General features: G+C 39.1%; 1 protein-coding gene across 4 annotated transcripts; it reads right to left on the reverse strand.

The window, feature by feature from the left end:
* Positions 1-1,225: 1,225 nt before the first annotated feature.
* dvl1a (dishevelled segment polarity protein 1a) lies at positions 1,226-26,171 on the reverse strand. 4 transcript variants are annotated; one of them, XM_057319436.1, is made up of 16 exons: positions 25,742-26,171; positions 20,163-20,232; positions 19,195-19,316; positions 14,577-14,689; positions 11,312-11,450; positions 11,022-11,115; positions 10,853-10,922; positions 8,604-8,743; positions 7,832-7,908; positions 7,684-7,751; positions 7,424-7,501; positions 6,671-6,805; positions 5,961-6,128; positions 5,527-5,745; positions 4,299-4,336; positions 3,714-3,828 (listed from the first exon to the last, which is right to left on the reverse strand). In XM_057319436.1, the coding sequence occupies exons 1-15, from the start codon at positions 25,909-25,911 to the stop codon at positions 4,332-4,334; spliced, it is 1,668 nt and encodes a 555-aa protein (XP_057175419.1). In that variant the 5' UTR covers positions 25,912-26,171; the 3' UTR covers positions 3,714-3,828; positions 4,299-4,331. The 4 variants fall into 4 exon arrangements, with proteins under 4 accessions (XP_057175415.1, XP_057175418.1, XP_057175416.1 ...); XM_057319432.1 differs by lacking the exon at positions 4,299-4,336 and having other exon boundaries at positions 1,226-3,828; XM_057319435.1 differs by lacking the exons at positions 4,299-4,336; positions 14,577-14,689; positions 19,195-19,316; positions 20,163-20,232; positions 25,742-26,171 and adding an exon at positions 12,930-14,532 and having other exon boundaries at positions 1,226-3,828.
* Positions 26,172-27,466: the final 1,295 nt, after the last annotated feature.

Below are 27,466 nucleotides of genomic sequence, written 5' to 3' on the forward strand. Positions count from 1 at the left end.
ACAATATTGAAGGAGTTCCCATCTATTCTGTGTTCTTATTGGCTGCTCTTTCTTCATTATTCAGTAGAAGTCATCCACCTCAAAGCATTTTTATAAAAAAACGTCAGCTTTGCTATGACAAAAATGTTTGTTTGCACAATTATATTTTTCTATATGAAACTATAATTTCAGACACTTAAAAGGGTTAGTTCACCAAAAATGAAAATTCTGTCATCATTTACTTACCCTCTTGTAATTTCAAACCTGCATGACTTTCTTTCTTCTGCAGAACACAAAAGATGATATTTTGAAGAATGTTGGTAACCAAACAATGACGTTAGGCCTACCCACAGACACAAAACCAAGTCAAGTCAATGGGCTGTTGTTCGGTTACCAAAATTCTTCAAAATATCTCTTTTGACTTAAAAACCTTTTTAAGAAAATGAGAAACATTTCAAAAGTTCTAAAAGTTTTGACCGGTAGTATATCACAATTACGGTAAAGTGTAATGAGTACATTGACCACAGAATGCTGAGATGCAGAAATTGTCAATGTGAGATCATCATTAGGTGAATGTGCAAAAACTCATTTTCATGGGAAGTAAAATTATACACTGCATAGCCAAAAGTATATGGTCACCCCATCAAATAAACCGATTCAGCTATTCCAAAGGAAATAAATATTCCAAAGAAAATAAATATCCTAGTACAAATCTTTCATCATGCAATGACATCTAAAGGATGTTGTGCTTCTAATTTGTTGCAACAGTTTGGGCAGGTCCAATTTCTATTCCAAAGCCATGAAACACGGTTCAAAGAAACAGCTGACTAAGTTTCTTCCAGAAGACACTCTTCTCTAGAATCTTAATGTATTCTGCAATTGTATTCTGTGACTTGGACATGTTTTAAAGGAAACCCAACAATGTTTTTACGTATTGACGTCACTCACCCCTGTAACTAAAACCAAGACTTAATGTTCCAGCGGAAATCTTGGAAGTACGTGACAATAAACAAGTGGACTGGAGCCATCTGTTCTTTGAAACTATTCTGGGGTTTAGGCAACATAGATAAAACATCAGATAGTCATGATATTATCACTTCCCAAAGTATTTACTAGACCTCCAACGCTACAAGTATGACCAATGTGACCAAAGTTCTACTAATTAATCTCCATTTTACCACCATTGTTTGTGTCAATGACAAAAAACCAAGACAATATCTGGCCACTTCTTTATACATACATTTTATTTACTCAGGTTTATATATATATATATATATATATATGTATGTATATATATATATATATATATATGTAATCATATTTACAACTTATTATTCCTCTTTTGTGAAGAAACAAAGCAAACTGCTTTCAATCAGCTTTTTGTCTAAACGGCTGAACAGTTACATTGTAAAAGTGCTTGAATTCATTGAACCAGGTGTTTCATTGCTGTTCAGTTCAGGCAAACAGCTCAATGACTGTACAAGACAACCAACAATGAGTTTCTTGGACAACATTTTCACCATAACAACATCATACCCAATCCTCCAAACATTAAAAAAAGTTTCAGAACACACCACAACTCACCGATTGCCAAGAGACTTTGGTTAGCCTACCTGCCGGTTTTAATATTACCTAGGTTTTTAACTTACATCATCTAATATCATTCTCTACTGCATTTTAACACAGTGAACTGTCAGTAATGGACACCGTGATGCGGGTCGTGTTGGAAAAGCGCTTGTTATTCTTTCAAATGTACTCTGTACGTTAAGAGTTCCAGATGAATATTTTTGCAATAATTATTCTAACATCTGCCCAAGCATTGGGTGAAAATACAACTTCAATGATGCTTCCTAGATACTGAAGTGGTTTGGCGGCTGTGAATTGTAACCTCATGGTAAACGGTACATTCAGCAATGTGTAAAGTTGTCAGATGTGACTATAAAGTCTGATTGTCAATCACTGGACAACTTTGTCTTTGAATACTACATAGAAAGTCGAATGGAAACTTTTATGGATACATTAACATTATAAAACGTCTCTGTTTAGAGAGTTATGCTTGTGGTTGGATTGTGAATTGTGCAAAATGCAGAGCAGCAGGGTTTAAGACAGCCTGGCACAATGTAAAAGAGCTTAAAAGCGTTTTCCAGTAAAGTCACTTTTGCTATTTTTGTGCTGCTGTAGTGTTGTGGTTTGTGCGTCAGAGTTAAATGAACTCATTGTGCTTTTTCAGTGTCCTTTACTGATCTAATTAACATTGGATGGACATTAAAGGCCAGTTCACCCAAACAGGAAAATTCTGGCCTCGGGTACTCACGTCATGTTGTTACAAACTGTTTATCATGAAAACAGTTATTTAGACAGAGCTCAGTCTCATTTCACTTTCATTATGTAGTAAAACGTGGCCGGCATATACAATTGTGACCCTGTCTAAAGTCGCAACCTAACTATGGGATTAGTTTCATTTTAAAAATTCATTTAATTTTTGACATGGCTTTACTCAATCAATATTAATGATGTCAAGGTTATATTTTCACACAATGGTCTTTATATTATGTAGGATGATTTTATGTAGAAAACACTAAATCACAAAAAAAAAGATTTTAGCTGGATTTTCACAGGCAGGGTCACAATTGTGTTCAATGTAAGAAAGTCATATCGCTGCTGTCCTTCTGAAATCTCGTATTTTCATATTTCATGAATATTTCGCGGCAGTCCGGTTCATTTTCAAAGAGAAGCATGCGGTAAGCGGCAAAAAGTGGGTCGCTTCGTTGGCGGAGCAGAGGCGGTGCTCGTGCTACCAAAATCCTTCCACGGGCACAGCTCTTTGCGGCAGGCGCAGCTGAAGATAAAAATATTTAATATTTTTGTGAACGGCAGAGGCAGCCACATCGGCTTAGAAGGCGGCTGCCTCGCGGCAATTCCACCTCTCACCGCGTACCGTGTGAATGGGCCATTACTGGTCATCCTTTTTGTTTGTCTCTTGGTTCTGCATATATCTAACCAATAAAATGTATTAAAAAGTGCTTGTCAACTTACAACACAATATTTAGTATTTTTAAAAACTAGTGTTTTTTAAATTTCCTGAAAAACAGCGTATTTGGACATCCGAGAGTTCGGAAGGACAGCGACATTATGCTTTTTACAGCCATGAGGATGAGCTTATAACAGAATTTTAATTTCTGGCTGAACTGCTCTTTAAACTTAAAATGAACTTTCAGTTTATACTTTACATTCTCAGTGCAGGGATCTTCAGTAGCAAAAAATCAAGAAGCGGGCCTTGTCCTCAAAAAACGTTGAAGGCACTCTCCTGTCACATGATATCGACGAAAAATTCACAAGGATTGCCCATGGCGTGTTGAAAAGACTGCCGGCTAGCTGTGAGTTCTGGCGGTACGTTTCCTAACTCCCGAACGGGTGGAGCGCCAGGAGGGCTGTTGCTTGCCGCCGCTTTGGGGGCGAGGTGAGCAATGCAGTATGGTGGAGGCAAACCGGGCGGGCCATAGGAAGAGGCGTGACTTCTGTCACTGTGGGCACAGGACAGATGATTGGGTTGAACAAAGGGGGCGTGGCTATATGAAAAGGAGGTGTGGCTATGCTGTGAGATGCTGTGACACTGGCCGCGGCCGAACCCGGGGTGGGCGTAGCTGTGGGTAGAGTGACCTTGACTGACAGCTGAGCGGCTGTGGCTTTGATGACTCAGCTGACTCGCTGCAATCTCGCCCCGTCTTCCAACCCATGTGCCTAGTTCTGATTCACTGCCCCTACAGCATGACGCTTTATGGTCCTTCTCTCGAGGGGAGGGCCTTCGTTCTTTCCCAGCGCTGGGGTTGGAGCCACTACTTCTGCTGCCTAATGGAGGAGAGAAGAGAAATAAGGTGTTTAAAATAATTTGTATTTACAAGTAATGTGTTATTTACCATATTCACAAATGATCGACAAAAAAGCATGATCATTTTGTGACAGCGATACTATAAAGTAATAAAATTCACAGTACTCCCAAATGGTGTATATAGAAAAATGATTCAGTTATCCCAGCTGATCCATAACCTCAAATAATGAAACTGCATTACATTTTGAAAGGATGAGAATCTGTCTAAATCTGATTCATTCTCATCTGTCTGTTTCACATGCACATCATACTGTTTACACAGAAGTAGTGGTAAAGTGCAGCACACATGCCCACACACAGAAAACAAGCATCACAACTGCGGTCTCACAATGGCCATCCCAATGAGTCCTGTGCCATGACATCCAATCATTAAAATAACAGGATGAGAAGGACAAAAAGTGGAGCGGGACAGCAATTTAATGATTCTTACCGCATTCCCCCAGGCCTAGAAGGAACTATTCCGTCAGTCTACGGATGTCCAGCAAAAACATAACAGAAGGGAATAACAGAATTACGATATGTCGCCCAAGAAGACCTTCCCACCCATTCCCAGCAGGATAAGTCCCGGTTCCTGTCATCCACACCAGCATTCAAATACTGTATAATGCTTCCTGCAGGGATGAAAGCTGAGTATGCTTGACTGGTGTTAAAAGAAAATTGTTCCTTTGGATAAATACGGATACACATTCTCAGCTCTGTAGTAACTCCACCATGCTGATAAATGCAAAGGATTCATTGCCGAAAATGTAAAAAGAAACAACAAAAATGACAAAAGCTTCAAAAGTCATTCCATACCACAAATATGGAATGTCCAACAGAATACAGCGACAAAGATGACGCACTGTAAATGAAATATTACAAAACAAATAATTGACATCAGGGATCTTGACTTAAAATAAAAAAAATATCGTTCACTTAAGAATTTAGGAAAAAAATTCTCACTCATTCTCTCAAAAATGAGAAGGATTATTTATAATTCCAACCTACAAAAAAAACAGTACTAAACTGATTATTTTTTATTGAATCATAATTTCTTTATTACTTTTTTTTTAATAATTAAAAAAAGAATACATAACTGTATTATACATAATACATATACATAATATCTGTGATTTTTAATACAAACCTATTTTTAATAAATAGCAGCATGAAAAGAAGCGTATATATATAATAAGTATTTATATATAATATAAAGTATTTAATAATAATATATTTCATTTTTAAATTAGTATGTAAAACATTGTTGACTGTAAATTTAAGCCACCTGCAAGCACATGCTCAAAAAGTTTTTAAAAAAATGTCATTGATGTCATACTGAATGGGGGAGCTTTACGTCATTCAGTTACTGAAAACAAAACCCAAACATCTGCATAGTGTTCTTGAGTAGTACTGTACCAAGTCATCCTACATGCCAAATTACCATAAACCCACAAATAGTTTTCTTTTTACTGTAATAAATTCCAATGATAACTTTTGACCAATATTAGGAAAGCAATTTTCTTATTCATCATTTCAAACTAAAATCACAACAAATACCAAAAAGAAAGCAAAAGTAAAACGTTGCATGTGGCGATTAAACAGGAAAAAGGGGGTTTTCCCTTCTATGCATCAGTGCACAAATAATGCTTCTCTCTTTTACGCACACACAAACAGCTCACCTTCACTTGGCTGGCTGCCTGCACTGCCACCGTGGAAGCTGTGACAGGGGTCTGTGTATCCAGGTGGAAACCCAGGTGGGGGGGTGGGGTACCCTGGGTAAGGGTAGGGCTGGCCACCAAGGGGCCAGGGGTTGGTGCCCGGTGGAGGAAGAGGGGCCAGACCATCCTGGTCAGAGCCACCACCACTGGATCCCTCATTCAGGTTCAGAGAAGCCATATCTTTAAATAAAAGAAGAATTTTGACTGTCTTGTATGAGCATAAAGACTGAAGCACTCATTTAGGGTGATACGAAATTTAAATGACCCAATATACTGATTTACTAATCACATTAATACTAAATACACGCATCTTATTTGTTAACAATAACAAATAACCCTCCCCCCAAAAAAGCACAGAACAGACATTAAGCAACATGTGCGTGTGTTTACTGTACTTTGGCACAAATCTCCAAAGGTGTAATAGCACTGCTCAGAGAAGGTGATTTTGTTGACGGTGTGTCTCAGGTAGCTGTGTTTCAACAAACTGCTTGCATATTTTCTGGCGTCGCGACGGTCTTTAAAACCCTCCACCCGAGAGAACAACCAGTCAACAACATCCGCACCTGGAACACAGAGGTTGCACAAAAAATATGCTTAAAAAATAGTTACATTTATTATTTATACAACAGTTCCAGTTTTGGATGGTAAATACTCACCCTCGTGTTATTTGAAACCTGTAAGACTTTCTTTCTTCTGCAGAACACAAAAGAAGATATTTTGAAGAACGCTGGTAACCAAACGACATTGGCCCCTATTGACTTCCATTGTATGACACAACACCACCGTGAGACATTTCTAAAAATATCTTATTTTGTGTTCCACAGAAGAAAGAGTCATACACAGGGTTTAAACAACATAAGGGTAAACTACAGGATTTTTATCTCCCTAATGTTGGTATAATATTGTATATCAAAGCAAAAAAGCAGAGGGTGTTGTTAGGTACAATATAGAGTGCTTGCCACCGTTACGCAGTATTAACCTTGTTAAAACAAAATTCATAAACCACAGATGCATGCTTGTGCAATACACCACCTTCCTGTGCAATGAACGTGAAGTATATCAGCAGATCAACTACCGTCAAACCCCTCGACCCAGCAACACTAACCGATGACTGCATTGGCTATGGTGATTTTCAGCCACATTCGGTCTCTGATCTCTATGCCTGAGTCCGGTAACTGCATGACCTTTACTATTGTTGCCATGTCCGTCTTTGACACATTAAGGGGGAGGTCATCAAAATCTGAGAAATGAAGAGGAAATAAGAATGAATAACGCTTGAAAAACAGGATATCTGTTAACTGCTTATCACGAGCGGTTCTCAAGTGAGCAACAACCTAAGAATTTGGCCACAAAAAAGCTTTAGATACCATCACATAGACATTTATTTAACATACGCTGTTGCTTATGCATGTATAAAAATGTCAGATTTTATCTCACTTTGCTTAGAGTTGGGCCTATGCAGTTCATTTTCATTTTAATGTCCATCTTCTTTCATCATCTACTTATCCTCATTTCATTTCAAACCTGTATGACTTCCTTTCTTCTGCAGAACACAAAAGAGGATATTTTGAAGAATGTTGGCAACCAAACAACACTGGCCCCCATTGACTTCCATTATGCAGACACAAAACCACAGAGACAATTTTCTAAATATCTTTTTTTGTGTTTTTCTTAAGAAAGAGTCATATACAGGCTTTGAACAACAAAAAAATGATGACTTTAATGACATTATAGTTTATTTTGTACATTATACAACTCTGGACACGGGTGGCAACCCACTGCAGTGCCAGTGTTAAATCTGTGTCCTTAAATAAAAACAGTCGAGAAAGAAAGTTCCATGAATGTGAATTTGATTTACCGTAATGGGGGTAAGGCCCGGTAAGTGCTGTAGTGTGTGTGATCCAAGCAGCAGGGTCAATGGGTCTCACCGGCTCTGCTGAGAGCACAGACAAAGTACATAAATAAACTACAGAGTCCAACTAGTACAGTAAATATCAATTTAAACTACTAAATATAGTAAGCAAGCGGTCTCCAATGGTAAACATGCAAGCTATATTTTAAAAACACAAAAGTTGATTTCACAGATCAATGTCTATAATTTAGCTGCTATAACTGTACCTCTTGGAATGGTAAAGTAGCTTCTAGGGGAGGGGTCCCAACATTTAGCCACTGTTAGACTTATTGGCCTGTGGGGCACAAAGCAAACATTAAGTGCCACTGTTGAGATATTTACTGGGCTACCAATAAGAAGTCTCCAGAATCTCACCCGGTTTTAGAGACGATCTCCCGCAGAATCCTGACAGCATCATCATTACTCATGTTCTCAAAGTTCACGTCATTCACCTGAGCAAAACAAACTTTCATCAAATCTTCATTTATTGCATGGATTACATTTTATTAACATTTAATATAACAGGCTTGTGGAAAAAGGTATTTTTAAAGGTTTGTTTTGAAATCATCCAACCTTAAGAACCTGAATTTCTACTACGGGCTTTATTTTCATACATTTGTTTTTTATTTGTTTTTAAGATGGCAATTTTGCAGTGATGTTGTTCACATGACTTACAGTCATCACCGTCAAAATTCACCTAACAACACGAGTCATTAACCTTAAGCTTGTTTACTAGGTTACTGAGAAAACCCCTCTGTTAGTATATGTAAATGATTGTAAACAAAAGTGTGGCACATGAAAGCACCCTTCTGTCCACTGGACACGACAGCTCCACCAGACATGCACAAAATGTCCTTTATCAGGAAGGAAAAGGAGTGAGCCTAGACAGTCAGCTGATAAACCATGACAATGCACTGAGGTCATTCAGACACCAAAAACAAGTTTGTTTCAGTTCTGTAAATTTAGATTTATCGGGTGTTTGTTTTCATACTAAACTTCATTATAAATCAAAAGTGTCAGACTTTTATAATCACAATACATCACAGCCTCTCTACCTCATCGCTTGAATACATCATTGACACTTTAATATTTAAACAGTTATTGGAAAGTCTGCATGCATTGCGGTTTGACAATGCTCATCATTCACCTGTAAAAGCATGTCTCCAGGCTCGATCCTGCCGTCGGCCGCCACTGCTCCACCTTTCATAATGGAGCCGATATAGATGCCTCCATCTCCTCTGTCGTTACTTTGACCCACTATACTGATACCCAGGAAGTTGTACTTCTCTGTGGTGAAGAGAGATAAGTGTGTTTACAACGATGACTGCCTATAGGCCTATATTTAGAAAACACTATGCACACCAGACCTTGAACAACAGAAGGACGAGATTATTAAACAGGTGGTGCGGACAGATAGAGAAGTGAGAGAGAAAAGGACGAGTGATTGAGAATCGAGTGAGTGAGAATTGAGTGAGTGAGAATCGAGTGAGTGAGAATCGAGTGAGTGAGTGATCGAGTGAGTGATCGAGTGAGTGAGTGAGAATCGAGTGAGTGATCGATCGAGTAAGTGATCGAGTGAGTGAGTGATCGAGTGAGTGAGTGATCGAGTGAGTGAGTGATCGAGTGAGTGATCGAGTGAGTGAGTGATCGAGTGAGTGAGTGATCGAGGGAGTGAGTGAGTGAGTGAGTGATCGAGTGAGTAAGTGAGTGAGTGAGTGATCGAGTGAGTGAGTGAGTGAGTGAGTGAGTGAGTGAGTGAGTGAGTGAGTGAGTGAGTGAGTGAGTGAGTGAGTGAGTGAGTGAGTGAGTGAGTGAGTGAGTGAGTGAGTGAGTGAGTGAGTGAGTGAGTGAGTGAGTGAGTGAGTGAGTGAGTGAGTGAGTGAGTGAGTGAGTGAGTGAGTGAGTGAGTGAGTGAGTGAGTGAGTGAGTGAGTGAGTGAGTGAGTGAGTGAGTGAGTGAGTGAGTGAGTGAGTGAGTGAGTGAGTGAGTGAGTGAGTGAGTGAGTGAGTGAGTGAGTGAGTGAGTGAGTGAGTGAGTGAGTGAGTGAGTGAGTGAGTGAGTGAGTGAGTGAGTGAGTGAGTGAGTGAGTGAGTGAGTGAGTGAGTGAGTGAGTGAGTGAGTGAGTGAGTGAGTGAGTGAGTGAGTGAGTGAGTGAGTGAGTGAGTGAGTGAGTGAGTGAGTGAGTGAGTGAGTGAGTGAGTGAGTGAGTGAGTGAGTGAGTGAGTGAGTGAGTGAGTGAGTGAGTGAGTGAGTGAGTGAGTGAGTGAGTGAGTGAGTGAGTGAGTGAGTGAGTGAGTGAGTGAGTGAGTGAGTGAGAATTGAGTGAGTGAGAATCGAGTGAGTGAGAATCGAGTGAGTGAGTGATCGAGTGAGTGATCGAGTGAGTGAGTGAGAATCGAGTGAGTGATCGATCGAGTAAGTGATCGAGTGAGTGAGTGATCGAGTGAGTGAGTGATCGAGTGAGTGAGTGATCGAGTGAGTGATCGAGTGAGTGAGTGATCGAGTGAGTGAGTGATCGAGGGAGTGAGTGAGTGAGTGAGTGATCGAGTGAGTAAGTGAGTGAGTGAGTGATCGAGTGAGTGAGTGAGTGAGTGAGTGAGTGAGTGAGTGAGTGAGTGAGTGAGTGAGTGAGTGAGTGAGTGAGTGAGTGAGTGAGTGAGTGAGTGAGTGAGTGAGTGAGTGAGTGAGTGAGTGAGTGAGTGAGTGAGTGAGTGAGTGAGTGAGTGAGTGAGTGAGTGAGTGAGTGAGTGAGTGAGTGAGTGAGTGAGTGAGTGAGTGAGTGAGTGAGTGAGTGAGTGAGTGAGTGAGTGAGTGAGTGAGTGAGTGAGTGAGTGAGTGAGTGAGTGAGTGAGTGAGTGAGTGAGTGAGTGAGTGAGTGAGTGAGTGAGTGAGTGAGTGAGTGAGTGAGTGAGTGAGTGAGTGAGTGAGTGAGTGAGTGAGTGAGTGAGTGAGTGAGTGAGTGAGTGAGTGAGTGAGTGAGTGAGTGAGTGAGTGAGTGAGTGAGTGAGTGAGTGAGTGAGTGAGTGAGTGAGTGAGTGAGTGAGTGAGTGAGTGAGTGAGTGAGTGAGTGAGTGAGTGAGTGAGTGAGTGAGTGAGTGAGTGAGTGAGTGAGTGAGTGAGTGAGTGAGTGAGTGAGTGAGTGAGTGAGTGAGTGAGTGAGTGAGTGAGTGAGTGAGTGAGTGAGTGAGTGAGTGAGTGAGTGAGTGAGTGAGTAAACAAATAAGTGAGAAAGCTATTGAACAAATGAGTGAGTAAATAAAAGTTACTGCAAGAAAAAATTACTTGTGTCAAATGAATAGATGAAGAAAACAAATAAGGGAGTAAACAAATGAGTGATTGATAAATGATTGAGTGAATGAACAAGTGATTGAGTGATAAACTGTGAATAGTTCTTACCCATATTGAGTGTGACAGTGATAATGTTGAGGCTCATAGTTGAGTCTGTTATACTACTGAAGGATGAGGACTGTGAAGAGAACATTCAAATCATTCAAGAACAGACACTCTTATGTTAAAATAAACGTGTGTACTTTCTCTTAATCACTGAGATCACGGGTGTTCTCACCCTGTCCATTTTTGTGACTTTCTGCCTACGTCGTCGACGTTTGTGTCTGCGCATGAGATGCGAGGAAGAGCTCCGCTCAGTAGAACTGCTTAATCTGTGACACAGGGACAGAGGTCAATCTGTAGATTCATTAAGCAAAAACAGCTTCTCACGCTAGACTAATAAAGAGAGATGCAAAGCATTAGAAAGAAATTGTTCTTGTGGCTTTCCCAGACATGATCAATGTCAGCATTACTAACAATGACTCTTAAGTTTTAGGATGGAAAACGAAATGTTGGGGAATGTCTGACCTGCTTGCGTTTTCATCCTCCTCACTGTCTATAAAGGAGCTGGATTCCAGCTCACTACTCATCACTGACGCACTGTCATAGACAGGAGCTTGGTCACGATTAGAACGTTCTGACTTGGAGTGACCGTTCAGACGGGGAACTAAGAGGAAACAATGATGACATTGTTTAAAAGCAAAGAGAAACTGCATAGCAACACATCAAAACCAGAAGTTACATGAGAACATCATCAATTCTGCAAATGGCAAATTTGATCATATAGTAGTTTACGGTTATCTTTAAAAGGTTGTTTAATGTTATTTAAAGTGAATTATATAAATGAATACGAAAAATGGATCTCCAACAATGAAAAATTATTTTTCAAAAAAGACACAATACTGTGGTCTGTATATCTCTTCAATGCTTTCATCTGCCACAATAATGAATGTCTAAATTATATATTTTTTCAGCAAATATTAATTATGCAATTCATTGATTTAAAGATGTTAATTGATCGACAGCCCTAATAACATTTCAGTAGGATTCCTTTCGAAAAACTTTTCCAGCTAGTTGCGAGAAGACTGCTTATGTTTTAATGACTCTACAAACACGATATTTGCAACAAGATATCCATCACGTCTGTTATCGTACGTACAGAGACGGGGATGAAGTTGATTCTCTGGGTGACACTGGACGCGCTGAAATGGTCTTTGGAGACAGTTCGACCGCTGTGGTCGCCGAGAACGTCCAAAACATTCCAATACTGCAGGAGTGCTCATTCTGGACCATTGTGTTTCACTCAAACAAATACATCAATCACCATTTTAACCAATCACACTTTACCATTCATACGCCACTGATACAGATCAATCTATTTCCTCCCTCTGTCTTGTGTGGGTTGACCACACTACTGTATCATCTCAACGATGCGTGCCACAAATTTGGTATTTTCTCAGTCCTATCTGAGCCGATTCAGACTTTTCTATGTGCTAGAAATCAACAGTGGAAAAGGTAGATGCAATCTCTCCAGACACAGATGTGTACAATTATGAGGTAGTTTGCTTCAGTGCATGAAAGGAAAATTCTGCAAAAGCTCCGCATTTGGCCTCGGGAGATGATCTAATGCCTGTGAAATGCAATATTAATTTAATGTAAGTGACCCATATGATTCATGCTACAATCATAACAGGCATGTCATACACCAGTCTAGACTAAACTTTTGTAAAACAATCTATTGTTTGGTGTATGTTTAGTCTTAAGCGTTAAAACTGTGGGTGAAATAATACCATTGGTCATGATATTATTGTAAACTTAGGTAAACCATTTCCAACATTTTCCCCTACAAGATAAAAGCCCTTCAAATGCAGGAAAAACATTTGCGTAAACCACAACGAAACAACGTGACTCATTTCATCTTCATCTTTCATCAGTGACTCATAACATCAGCACATTTTCATTTATACCAAGAAACGATATAGCACTTAACAACATTTGAATGTTTTTACAACATTTTAACAACGTTTTTATAACGCATTATATGTAGTCCCCATTAAACATGCAAATTACGCTAAACCACAAACGTTTGTGAAATATTCCCACATAATTTTCCCTTACAAATCGAACAGCGATGCATTTTCCTTACCTGCACTCCCGCAGTGCATGCAACACAGTGCTGCACCTCTCATTAGCTCGCAGCATTTCAAACCCTCAATGAAACTTTACACTCTTTTATGCCAGTTCCCGTGCTCAGCTGTCCATCAAACCGTCGCACACGCATCGGTTTCCACCAGAACAGACGCACAAGTGTGCGAGAGAACAAATTGGCCCTGAGCAGAGGTGTAGTCTGCTCTACTCAGATGTAACCCTGTGAGCACTGATCGAATAGATGGTTGTATAAAAGAGAGCAGAACAACACAGAATTATATATTTAAGGAGGTTGCTTAAGCACACCGAAACAAACATTCACAAGACCATCACGACAAGCACACCAAAATGGTGCGTCTGCTTATTCTCACACTGGAAACTGTATATTGGTGGTTCAGCTAGTTCAGCTAGCTAGATAAACGCCCGAGGTTTGAAAAGAGATCTCCTCTCCAACTGTTTCTGCCTCTGGGGCACACACCTGTACGGCCACACGTGTTATTCATGCAAACATACCCAGCAGATGTCACCACTAGGACAAAATAACAGATGAACTGCTGGGCCATTCTGGACATCTCTGCATGTCATAAAAACATTGAAGTTTCTCCAGCACACGGTTAGAAATGATCAGTTTAGACGAATTTCATCACTGAAACACACACACCTCCATCGGTCTCTGGTGTCTGACAGTGTCACTGCTAATGATGCTGAACTAATGAATGCATTTGGCACTAATGAGGCGCAGGCAGCAGGAGAAACAGAGAGAAGAACCAGGAAATGATCTCATTAAATAGATAACCGAGCCTTCTTCAACTAATTCTTTACATACTGTACATCACACGGTTGTGAGAAGGAAGCCGTGCTAACAAACAAGTCAATTTCCATACAGTAAAAGGCTTAAAAAATCAGAAATTCTAGAAGTACACGGGACTTTCTCAATCACCCTCAATTAGTATTATTGTATCATTACGGGCAAAAGAACATCTGAGAACATTCTTTGCGGATGACAAATATTTTTCTAAGCAGAGGAAGACTTCATGTTTCCAGGTGTCCTCTCTTTACCCAGAACTCGAGTCAGCATGCACACTCACAAAAATAAACTTTGCGCAGTTAAAACAAGCAAACTTCCAGCAAACATCCAGAGAATCAGCAGGGCAGACTACATAACATTTTGGGGAAATCAACGTCCCGCAACAGACTGTAAGGACTTGAGTGTTTAGTATTAAACAGCATTTATCTCAATTCAGATGAATTTGTCTACTTTTGCATTTCACAGAAGAAACATAAAGGCGTTAAAAGAACTAGTTATAGGAATAAATGATGATAGATGATAGACTTTTGCTGAACCATTCTTGAGAAACATGTCCTGTTTATCCCTTTGATGAATTTTCGAAGGAGAGCAAGCAATCCAGATAAAATTCTACCCAGGTCACCTCTGGAAAGCTACTTGTTTGACCTGAAGACTGTCCTAAAACCAAACATCAGGCCTATATTTTTTCTTGTGAATGGAATATTTCACTTACCTGTGGAAAACCCCTATGAGAATTACCTGTCTGTTAGTATCATATATTTCCTGATTCGATGGCCCTGGCACATGATATGTGATATGTATAGTGTGAAAGTGAGTCTGTTTTGCTAAGTCACTCACGCTCATGAGCTCTCCTACGAGCTCTCTCTCTCTCCCTCTCTCTCCGCTGGCTCTGAAGAGACTCCGTCCCCGTTTCCGTGTCCAATCCATCCCGGCTACTCACGGCGTTGGCGCTATGACACAAATACACAGAGAGTAATTATATGGACTTGAAACCATCTCTATTATGCTGAGTCACAATAAACTCGGTCACATGAATAAGAAAAATGTTCTGAGGAAAAGACTGAAAGCACGATTCCCAACATTCAATTACATCGCCAAAAGATATTTCATTGTGTAGGGGTCTATGATTTACGGCCACGCATTTGCAACAACTGCCAGTAGTTATTTGAAGCTTAAAAAAGTTCCTTAGTACGGAGCATTTAGAGCCAACAAGGGCCTGAGACTTTCAGGGCTGCGGTTTGGAGTTTTTGGGCCCCAGAGAAGCAGTCTGGTGAGGGTGAATAGGACCGCTGTGATGTTTGAGAAGAAATATGTGTCTGTGGATACGTCAGAATGCTGGATATTCTAGCAGAGTGGGTAGAATGGTTTTGCTCTGGGCAGAAAGGAAACCCGAGGCTGGTGAGAACATCTTGCTGTGACACTGATGTTACACCGTGTTCACACACACGATAGCACGAGAGAAAAATTCTAGTCAGGGTTCTTCTGAGAAACCAGGCACCAAACTGTCAGATTCAGAAAGTGAGAAAACACTATACGTTATACTGACTTTACCACCGAAGAATTCACAGACACAACTTTTGTTTAAAAAAAAGAAACGGTGGAAAAGCACAATGAAAAAAATGACTTTCTTTCTTTGGCAGAACACAAAGGAAGATATTTTGAAAAATGTTGTTAACCGGCACCCATCGACTTGCATTGGTTTTGTGTCCATACAATATAAGTGAATGGGTGCCGGAGTAGCTTGAAGTTTCTTCAAAATATTTTCTTTTGTGTTTTGCAGAAGAAAGAAAGTCATCCAGGTTTAAAAGGACAAGAGAGTAAATGTTTGAGTAAATGTTTAGTTTAAAGGGACAGTTCACCCAAAAAAGAAATTACTCACCCTCATATCATTCACAATCTAGGGCTGCTCGATTATGACAAAAAACATAATCACGATTATTTTGGCCAATATTGAGATCCTGATTATTTAACACGATTACTCATTAACTTTTAAAACAACATATAAAATAAATAACTTTGCTTTTAAACTGAAAAATAAATGTAAAGAAATAGCACAGCTGAACCACTGTAAGGAAAGGGGTGCGCTGTGGATTTATACCACAAGAAAAGAGAGGATCCTTGCAAAATGGAATGTGGCACAATAATCATTTTACCTCGATCATTTTGTTTTTGTAATTGTTGAAGGCCAAAATTGACGATTACAATTAATTTTCGATTAATTGCACAGCCCTATCACAATCTGAATGACTTTCTTCTCCAGAACATTGGCCAACAATGACCCCCCCTCTTTTAGACTTCCACTGTATAGACACAAACCACTGAGACATTTCTCAAAATATCTTCTTTTGTGTTCTACAGAAGAAACAGTCATATACAGAACAACATGAGGGTGATGACATCATTTTTATTTTGTGGTGAACCATCCCTTTAAACATGCATGAACAAATATTCATGTTACGCTACAACCATAATTTTGCCTTTTTCTGATTTTCAAATGTGCTAAATCATTTATTTATCTAAGGCTTGTGTAATGTCTTTGCTGTGAATGTCTTCTAGATTCTGTTTCAACAGATGGCTGGGTTTTATCTACAGTATTAGAAGTCTTACAGTGTGGTCCCATTACCTCAAACATAAAGCAGTGTGCTAATGTCTCTCTCTGCTGGATGGAATCTGTTATTTCACCAGCATGTTAAAGTGTGACTATAAACTGTACTATTCGTCTGCCAATGTCCATCAATCACTCACATTTATGCATTTGGCAGATGCTTACAGAACCTTGAGTGCATTTAAACTAGGCATTTTATCAGCATGTGAATAACCCTTGACCAAAGCATCCCTGCTGAAAAAACAAACACTCAAATAGTTTCCATTACAAATACCATTATGAAGAATCGGCTGTTTATCAATAAAACCATAACAATTCTTTATATAGTGTTTTTAGACTTATTCCAGTAGAATTTAATGGTTCCCAGTAGGAATATATTGGTTCCCACTCACCAACATCCCACCAGAACTCGACACATTAACAGTAAAAACCTACAGAGACAACTGTGGTTTCCATTAAAACCAGTACAACTCCCATTATAACCATTAAATTTGTGTAATGGTTTATATTGGGGGTTTTTTCCAGCAGAGATTGCAACCACCATGCTCTATCAGCTGAGCTATACATGAGAGCACTATGAAATATTAAATAACATTTAATTATAATACACAAACATACAAATTATTTATTGTGTCATTTTGATATAAACCGATTTACAATGCCTACAAATATCATAATAAATTCAACACATCTATCTCATTTTGTGTTCTCTATTATGCCATGCACATGTTATATCTAAAGCTTTTGAGTTTAATGAAGGTTTTATGGATAGCAGGCAGACAGTCGATTTGATCCCGGGGGAGATAAACGCAGCTGTGATGCCCCGCAGAGCCTATGGGGCAACAGAGACGGGGTCCTTTTCATGTCCGCTAATCTGGATTAACTGCTCAATCTCTGGTCGAACCTGCACTCCTCACCCTATCAAATGTATTCACCAAGACCCACGGATAATGCACCACACAAAGGGATCGGGCAGTGGATAACATTTGGTTATTTTCTGACGCTTACAGTGAAGCTTTTATAATGGAAATGAGAGATTTCATGTGGACGAAACACACAACTGGGAATTCGTATTAAACTCCAGTAAAGGGGATGATGGGAGAGAAGAATGGAGATGGATCTGTACTTGTGCTTTTAGATATTCTAACACTAGATGGCGTAAGATATACAGAAAAAAACGGTGGGAATTTACTGCTGGGGTGAAAAGGCTTTGACAAAAAGAACAGAGATAAACAACCAGAAAGTCAAACATTAGATAAAGAAGTAGCAGGACTTCACAGACTAAACAGGTGCAATACAGATCCACAGAAGCTGTGAAGCAATACTGAAAACACCCTGAAGCATGCTGCTCTAATTTAAGCCTTCAATACGAACAAAGAGAATATTCAATGGCGTGTTTGCTATTCTCAATATCATAACAAGGCAAAACAAGCTCATGGCAAAACCAGCCGTGCGATTTCCAATGTTAGAAGACTCTATTAAAGCTCATGTCCTGCAACTTCAGCTTTGATGAAGCTTGGATTTGTTCAGACAGGCTGTAAAATTCCAGTTTTTGGCATAAATGACTGGCATAAAAACAATTACATTAAATCTTTACAACCCAACTTTATATATGGTTCAAATCTATCAAAGTCATATTTTAAGAAATGCATTTCAGTCTAACTAATGTATTAATCACAATATGTGTGTAACATGCACATGCATGTGTGTGTATAGCTGTGGAAAAGCTCTGACCGTGTAAATATTTGCAAATACACACTAACATTCATACGAACACACAGTGGGGTTTGTGGGGTGAACATGTGTCCCATGCAAATGCAGCCCAAGAGACAGGAGCCGAGTTTGGATTGCGATTCACACGTGGCTCCCGGAAAGACAAGAAGCAGATTTGACTCTCCGGCTGAACATCTGCTATTGTTGCGACTGCGGTCAGGAACTCGAAACAAACCAAATTAAATTAACGGTTGTGTAATGTTGCTGCAATATTTCTGAAGCTCAGCTGTATGGCGCTAGCAAAAGTCATGGGTTCAATTCTCAGGAACACATACGGATAATAAATATACATCGCATTTTTCACCTTGCGGAGGTCTCCAAATAAATTATTTACTATAGTGCTTGTCATTGTGGAATAGCAGTTAGGTCTGAGCAATGCCCCATTTGGTGTGTTAAAGGAACAGTTCAACCAAAAATGAAAATTCTGTCTTCATTTAGTCACCCTCAAATTGTTACAAATCTGTATTTTGTTGTGATGAACACAGAGAAAGATATTTGAAAGAATGCTTGTAACCAAATAGTTCTTGGCCACCATTGACTCCCATAGTAGAAAAAATTGCTTTATAAATGTATTTGTTCTGTTGAACACAAAAGACGATATTTTGAAGAATATAGGATAGCAAACCGTTCTGGGTCACTTTTGACTACCATTGTCATTTTACCTACTATGGTCAAACAGTCCAAACTGTTTGGTTACAAGCATTCTTCCAAATATCTTTCTCTGTGCTTATCAGAACAAGAGAAGAAATTTATACAGATTTGGAACTCGAGAGTGAGTAAATGATGACTGTGACTTATATCACAATCGTGTGTAATGTAATGCATGCAAAGTGACATGCATAGTGGAATCATGATGGAAAGTATTAATTAAACATCGAAAATGAAATATACATAAATTATGAGATTTCTAGGAACTTATCTGTATTTTTAAATATTTCTCCTTTATTTCATCACAGACATGCTTATTTATCACTTATTTTGGTATGTGTGTCCTCATCTGACCTTACTGGTGCAATGGAGTCTAAAAGTGTGTAATAAATGAGGGTCTGTCAAACGATTTGAACGGCACACACTTACTGGAAGGAGGGCGGCCTGGAATCTCCAATCCCTCCTGTTCGCTCTAAGGGTGGCGGCAGTTCTTTGTGGCTCTCTGTGCACTGAGATCCCCCATCTGAGTGTGAGCCTTCAGCCAGCACCAACTACAGCCAAACACACACACACACACACATACAATTACTCACAAAGGCTTCAGGAAGAAACTGTCCAGACTAACTGCTGGCCACGCATAAATAAGTGGACCAGCTGAAGCAAGAGAAGAGAGTGTATTTGTTTGAGTACACAGGAGTGTGAAAAACAGAGGTGTGTGCAAAGGGGCCTTTAGATGGTGTACGGCACTTTCGTGATCTAAATGCTGAGGTGTACGTGAACATATCTGTAGCTGTGCACATTTCCTTTCATAGGGAAACAGGATATTTATTCATTTAAAATAGGGCTGTCAAGCCTCACGATTAATCGCATCCAGAATAAAAGTTTGTGTTTACATGAAACATGTCTGTGTACTGTGCATACAAATTGTATTTATAAAACATATGCATAAATGCATATATTTAAGAAAAAAAGAAAATATAAAAATGAATAAACATTTATATATCATTTAAATTATTGGTAAATATAAATAAATAATATTTCCTAAATATGTATACGTGTATGTGTACTGTATGTGTTTATAAATACAAAATTAATATGCACAGTATACACAAACTTTTATTCTTGATGCGATTAATTGCAATTAATCGTATGACGGCCCTCATTTAAAATCGATTGGACTGGGAAGTCCGGTGACAGGTGGTTAGGGAGGATCAAATCATGGCAAAGCCCTTGCATACGTTCTTCCTCAACTTCCTGTTTAAACAGGAAATACGGCAGCAGGAAATAGAACTGTGCTGGTAAAGCCTTCAGGCTTCACTGCATTGGTGTTTGCACTTCAAGCTTGAAATACGGATGTTTGCAACGTCACGAAAGAGAGCAGCCTCCATTTAACTTACCCAGGAGACCACTCGGCCATTAAAGCAGGGCAGCTTAGCATTATCATCAGAAATTTCTTCCTTCACGACCCTACGAGAGAAATTCAAACCATTAGGGATCCAGTGAGACAGCACCCAAAATTCCACACCGTTGTTCTTATTCATTTGCGAAGGCATATTGAAATCATGTCACGCTCAAACGCTGGAATTTTCCACGTAGTTCTCAATTCCTGGCTGATGAGAATCCTCAATGCCCCTGTTGACCGACCCGCATTGTAAATTACTTGGTTTTACAACCCAGCCTCCTAAGTACTTTATGCACTTTCCAGACTAGCTACTGAAACTGCTCACTGTAAACAAAATTAATATCTATCCAATCATTTACTTACTAATTTACTAACTGCGTGTGTATATGGGTGTTAAGAACTTGGAGATTGGAGCAAGCGCACATTTGTGTGTGAAGGTACAGCTAGGGTGTCAGGGGCACAGGAGGTTATTAATAGAGTAAGTTAGTGTGTTGGCAGAGTGTCCATCCCAGGCTGTAAATTCCCTACAGAAATACCACGCAGTTACCCTTTAACCCGTGAGGCACGGTTCAGCAGTCACACACCTGCTGCTCTCATGTCAAAGAGCACAGGTCCAGCTTACTTACACATAAACAAACAAACCACCCGATAATATTATTAATGGCTTTAAATGTAAGCTGTGAAAACAGAATGACCATTGGCAACCATGTTGGTTTGGTTAGGCTGATATCAGAAGTAGATCATATCAGTTTCACAACAGTTCTCCGCTTTTTCTACTGAAGAAGAAAATTCAAAATTAAGATCTCTTTAAAAGTTTACATTTTTCTCACAGAAATGTGATTAAATTAAGTGTACATCTTGGAGACTTCTTTAGAAGTCTCCTGATATGCCTCCTTAGAAAAAGGAGCATCCTTCAGAAGACAGACATGTGCTCAGATTTTCCAACATATTGAAGTCTTCAACCAAAAATAAATTGTAGAACTTAAACATTTAGATTTGTGTTTTTTAATAATGTGGTTAATTCATTTGCACAGTATTTTTACTGTGAATAATTGTAGATTACATATTAGCATAACTATCATAACTGTTTACAGTTTTGTTAAAACAGTAGCTTACACAGTAGTAAGTAGAAGTCGTCTTTCTGAAACGTCATATCTCCACATACTTTTCATGTTTTTTTGCCCAAAATGATAATTAGTCACCCTTATGTTTGTCACTGGGTTTTGCACGTATCTAAAAAGTATTAAAAAGTGCTTGTCAACTTTGACAACACAGTATTTAATCATTTAAAAAGTATGGTGTTTTTTTTACTATTTCGTGAAAAACAGCAAATCTGGAGGTTTGGGAAGGACAGCTACAACATTCAGCTGTCTATAAATCATTATTACACATTAATTTAAATGTTAAATGTTTATTTATTAATTCTCAACGTACCTTTCTCATTATTTATTTGATCGTTTTATAAATCAACTGGCGCTTAAAAAGTAAATAAAACATCACTACGGTCAACAAGAAGGATACAGTGATAATAATTAGCAATTATCGTGATATGCAAATTTGATACTGGCACTGCTCATGAGTTAGGCCTCAAAAAACATTATCTGAGCTATTGCTATTGACTGTAAATTCATAGCTTATTTACAATATCGAAAACGCGCAAACATTGGTGTTATTTTTATTTCACCTGTAAAAATTCAGGGGAAAGTTTGAGACAAATGTTTTCAAAGCACACAACGCTTTCAAAATTTGCATTAGTGGTTTGCCTTTTAAAATTATGTTGATCACAGACGCTATTTTACTCATAAATTGAAAACCGCTATTCTAAAAACCCTTTAGAGATTCCTGAGGGAGCCTGTGGCGAATTAGCCTTCTGGGTTGGCATACAGAATGACTAAACAGTTCTATACAACGTCTTCCTCTCAGCTTCGTCATCTCGTACTTTTCTAGCCAAATTTTCAGCCCTCTTGTAGGAGTATTTTCCTTAAAACATCTGCAAAACAAACAAATGCTAATTTATACATATACTTGATTAATAAGCCTGACTCAAGAAGTCAATCCATAAGAATTGGATGTTTTACTGACATGCTAAACTGCTGCAAGGCTTATAAAGTGTTGACAGAGCTTCGTGTCTTGAAAAATTCCATCAGCCTGCTGAAATTGCAACATGTTCCTCCTCACTCCTCCAGAACTTCCAGGTCATGTCACCCACACGGATGTGAGACTGTGAAACAGGGTTGAGTGAGACTGAAGGATGATGATAAGGGGGTCTCGTGTAAAGAGAAACAAAGCAAGTTTCTGCGGCCTGCTCCAGAAGCCTGAGCCCAGCACAGGAAACTGGGGTGTAACTTTAGTCATGGCTAAGAATTGTTTGTGTCCTCTCAAGGGGCCCCTCGATGTACAGCAACATGCAGAAAGAACCGTGAGGGTGACCATAAGGAAGTGTGGTTTGTCCAAATGTGCAAGTTAAGGCAACGCCTTTGGTTACACACAAGAATACAAATCTGTTTTTTGGGGGTAATATCGTCTGAAAACAGCCAATAACATACCTCAGTGAAAAACACCAAACAACTGTGAGCATTAATGTAAACGTGAAACTAAAACTAGAGTTTAACTTTGTTTTAAAACTACTTAACTACTTAACTTCGAAAAGTTAAAGCACCATGCTTAACAAGCCGTTCAATTTGAGGTATATGATCGGTTAACCAATCGTTATAATTTAATCGATTAATCAGCTTCATCACAAATGCATTCAGCAATTATTCCAGCAAATAGCACTGCAAATAAAATCATCTGATAACTAATGTGAAAGAAGAATCAGACAAATATTTCAACTATAATGTGCATCATCTACCATTGCAGCGATTATGCATTTTGTGAATTTAATGATAACCAATTAATAACATTTTTAACCATGTACATCCCTAATTCTCATCATGCACAATAGTCAAGAGTAATGTTCTGACTAACGCGAAAGAGATGTAGCCTAACTGGCAGAGCATGGTACTTGCAACACTATACAGTCATGGGTTCACTTCCCAGAGAGATAAAATAGCCTGCATGCACCATAATCCGCTTTGGATGACGCACCTGCCAAATGCTCATCTGTAAATGTGATGCAAACATGCACTGATGATGACATCATTATATCAGTGACATCTTGCAGGTGTAAGTCAATTTCATTATGTAAACATCAGCCTTCATTAAAAAATCTGAGGCTTTTCTGACTGACAATAACATATTATCTATAATCTACTTTAGAGATCTTCTATGATGCTGTCCCATTCCAGCTGCTAGCTTTTTCCAGATCATATACAGCTCAGCTCAGCTCACCATGATCCACAGAACTAATAATCCAAGCCAGGACAAAACAGGCCAAGCAGGCCTGAATAATGCCGGATAATCAGCCAGTGAATGAGCGCAAGCGACGTGAACCCTCGCTGAATCTCTAATATCTGAAGATTATCCACCTACAAGATGCCACATCCCTTCAAGTCCAACATGGCCACATCTCTATGTGTTACACGTGCCATCAGCACTTTAAAAACGCATCTGAAATCTTTCCGTAAGGTCAGGGCCTGATAAAAAATACACCAGGCACAATATAACTGTAGAATCCATTTTTAAATAAGCGTTAAAAGAAGTGTTGTGAATATAACACACACTAAACACGATACCATAAAGCAAATCAAATCCATGTAAACCATTATTCCCAGTCTTCATTCATATGCTCCACTGATACACCTGCTGAGGTTGTAACTGATATTTCAGATTAAGTTAAACCAGCAAACACACTCCCTCACATCAACAGTGGTGCAACTGAGGTTTATAGACACAGATCGGACCCTCTGCGAGACGTGTTTGGGTGTCTGACGTTTTTGTCTGTCCTAAAAGATTGTTATTAATAGACTGAACAATAACAAAAGATATTATCAGAAGCAGTACAGTGTTGTTTATTATTATGAAAGAGAATGACCGTAACAGAAGGATTAGTGATGTTTATTTTGGATGGAGTAATGCTGGTTGTGCTATGGTGATGGGGGTGTGTCTTTATCCCAGAGTTCATAAATTCATCTCATCGCTGATTTGTTAATAATAGTCGTGTTCCTCTATCCCACATTGCAGAAGCCAATTAACCATTTAACAGTCTCTGGTGATATGTTTCTCAAGACATCAGTTATAAACTTATGGACAACCTATTCTTATCATTTCATATCATTGTAAATCTATAACCAGATTATGTCTTAAAGGGACAGTACACCCAACAGTATTGTAATTATTCTATTCTAAATGTTTCAAACACGGAAAAGCAAACTGCTCTTTTGGACATTTAGGTCTCATAAGAATAAAGCTGTTTTCTCTGTTCTCCCAATGGTCAAAAAACAAACAAACATGATTGTTTGCATTAACATTTGCTACATTTAACCAAATGCTACCTGAAACAAACCCCCCCCCCCGGCCCGCATTTTCAGTTCTAAAATATGTCCAGCCCTGGTTCTGACTCGTGTCACCACAGTTTTACAGTCATGTACTGTTGAAATCTTGAAATATGACACTTTTTTCAGCATTCTCATAACCTCAAACAATACAAGAGCTTCACGTGGAGCACAATACAGCAGCCCATGAGAAGAAACTAAGTAAGACTTTTAAGGTCAAACATTGTGTTTGTTCAAGCAATCTGCTTCACAATCACCATGGCTAACTGAACACACGGTGCTAGGTGTGACAGGAAAGCAACACTGTTAGTAAACTATCCTATGTTAACAGGAAGAGCAAGTTTGGTTTGGAAGGCCGTACTAGAACACCAACACGTGTGAGTTTTGCCTCTGATGTTTAAACATGGTCCCAACTATGTTAAGTGGACTTGAAGAGGCCTTCAAATGTAATTGTGACAAATATCCACATTCCTTAAAACTGCATTAAAACACCTTCATCCAAGTCATATCTGTGTTGACCTGTCTCATCAGATCCAATGAGAATTTGACCTGTGAGCCTAAATAAGTGATTCAAAGACACAATAACCTACAAGCCAAAACATTGTTATAACATTACATAGGAAGACTAGATATTAAGACTAAATATTAAACACGTAGGCCTACTTTGCATAGCAAAATCTGTGTGTGAAAAATGTGAAAAATGTATTTTTGCCCAACTTCTTTTTAGATTTTCAGTCACGATGACAGCAAGGCCAACGCCGATCTTTCAGAGGAACCAGAGAAATATCACGTGCCGTTACAACACACGAAACTGTATTAGGAAACACAAGCATGATACCATGAGGGCAACTTTAGGTGTGTGACTGGAGTTGACAAAATTAGCTCTGTTGTAGTGCATGTGGTGGCGGTTTCTGATCAAGCACACGCGCACATTAGAACACGAGTTCAAAGCAGGTGCCCGCAACAATGTAGACGGCGGCAGCGACGTCATAATGAACAATCAAACGATCCGAGCGCGTTCACGTTCACGGCGGTTTGACAGCGCTGGCAAGACTGCCATAATGCTTAATCGATCATGGGTGTGATCGCTGAATAATACAGAGACTAGAATACGAGCAAAATGACAATTCTCCGTACTCACCCGAAATCCTGATCCATAGATTTGAAAAAGAATTTATAACTATTGACCGGGCGATTGTTGAGGACATTTTTAAAATCCGCCAACGTGACTTTTTCCGGAGAAACCGTCAGTTTTACTAAATAAGGGGTTTCTTCTTCGTCGATATGGTATATGATTTTGGTCTCCGCCATGAGTAGGCTTATATGGGTAGGACAATCATTGACAGAAGGAGCAAGGGTTGCAGCAGCAGCGTGATACAAAAATATATTTGTAGGCTATAACTCGTCAAGTGTCATAAACGCCCTATAAGGCGACATTGCTGGTAGCTGGATTCAAGGAGGAAAACAAAAAGCGTGGTCTTTGACGGAGTGACTAGATCCAGACATAATCGAGGCTAGTGCGTCTATAACGTGGCGTCAATGTTTCTCTCTGATCGGCTGTAAAACAGGAAGGGACGGTTCACATCCCTATGAGCTGGAGTTCAGCAAATTTCTCCCTTACGAGCTTTACCATAGAGTTAGGCTGCCATCTAGCGGCAGTCCGAAAATCCGGGAAATTGTCCTTCGCGGAAAATCTTTTTCTTTCTTTCTGTTTTTTCTTTCTTTCTTTCCTGTTAATAATGTTAATTATTATGGCGTTTTAATTTTAGTTCGTTTTTGTTTATGAAAGAGGGTTATTATTGCACATTTGATCCCTACTTTAAATCCATCATACCAAAGACAGTTCACATACGTAAACACCAAAATATCTAAAGTACTCCATATGAAATCGACATTTACTATTAAGTAAGTAGCCTATAGGGGAGGATTTATTATAGTTTATTGCACACAAGAGACAGTATTTATTTTTGATGATTGATTGACAGTGTATGTTTCATGCTCAGCCATTAGAGTATTCAGAATCTGGCCAATAGCTTTAATGGCAGGTATAGTAAGTAACTGAGCCAGGAATGATTGCAATAGCCATTACTCTGAGTCTGCATGTAGGTCAATTTATGTATTTTAACAACAGGGGGCAGCAGCGCTACGCTTTCCTTTTCATTCTACTCCTGGAGTCATTGTTGAAAGTATGCCCATGCCTTTCAATAGTACCGCAAAATGCAGAGTAAAATCAGACTCAATCAGGGGCAGTTTGGTAAGCAAAAACGGCCCTGGAGTTTTCGGCCCACAGCTGCCTTCCAGCATGTCTTTCGACGGGAGGGGGGTGTTGTATGCAACGTGTCATTGCGTTACATGTATACGTGTCTGTCTCGCTCCTTCGTGTTGCGTGCACCGATGGCCGGTCCGCCCCTGGTCACGGCCGTAAGCCGTCGGTGGGACGGCCATTATGGACTTTATGTCCTACTGGTCAGGCCGCCCCTGTACTAAATTATAATGAAATAATACAGCTACACAGTGCTAACATTCTAAAACTCACAGAAGAATTATTATAAGATGACTTCACATCTTAGTTATTAGAGTTATTATCCATACCAGCTGTGTGTCATTAATGTAATCTACCAAAACAACTCCCTACAAAAAAAATTATGAATTTATGACTTATTTACTCTTATGGCTCTTTAGACTTGCTGCGATATTTACACAGGTGATAATTGTGAAGTTGTCTATAATAACAGACAAATTAAATAAATAATTGATTATATTTCAAATTCAAACAATATAACATTTATTCTAGTCTGTTTTTTCCATTATACACAAATACATTTATTCAAATTTAATGTAAGTTTATGCAAAACTGTTGTTTATA

The sequence above is a fragment of the Triplophysa rosa genome, linkage group LG21 (genome assembly GCF_024868665.1).
Source record: "Triplophysa rosa linkage group LG21, Trosa_1v2, whole genome shotgun sequence".
NCBI lineage: Eukaryota > Metazoa > Chordata > Actinopteri > Cypriniformes > Nemacheilidae > Triplophysa > Triplophysa rosa.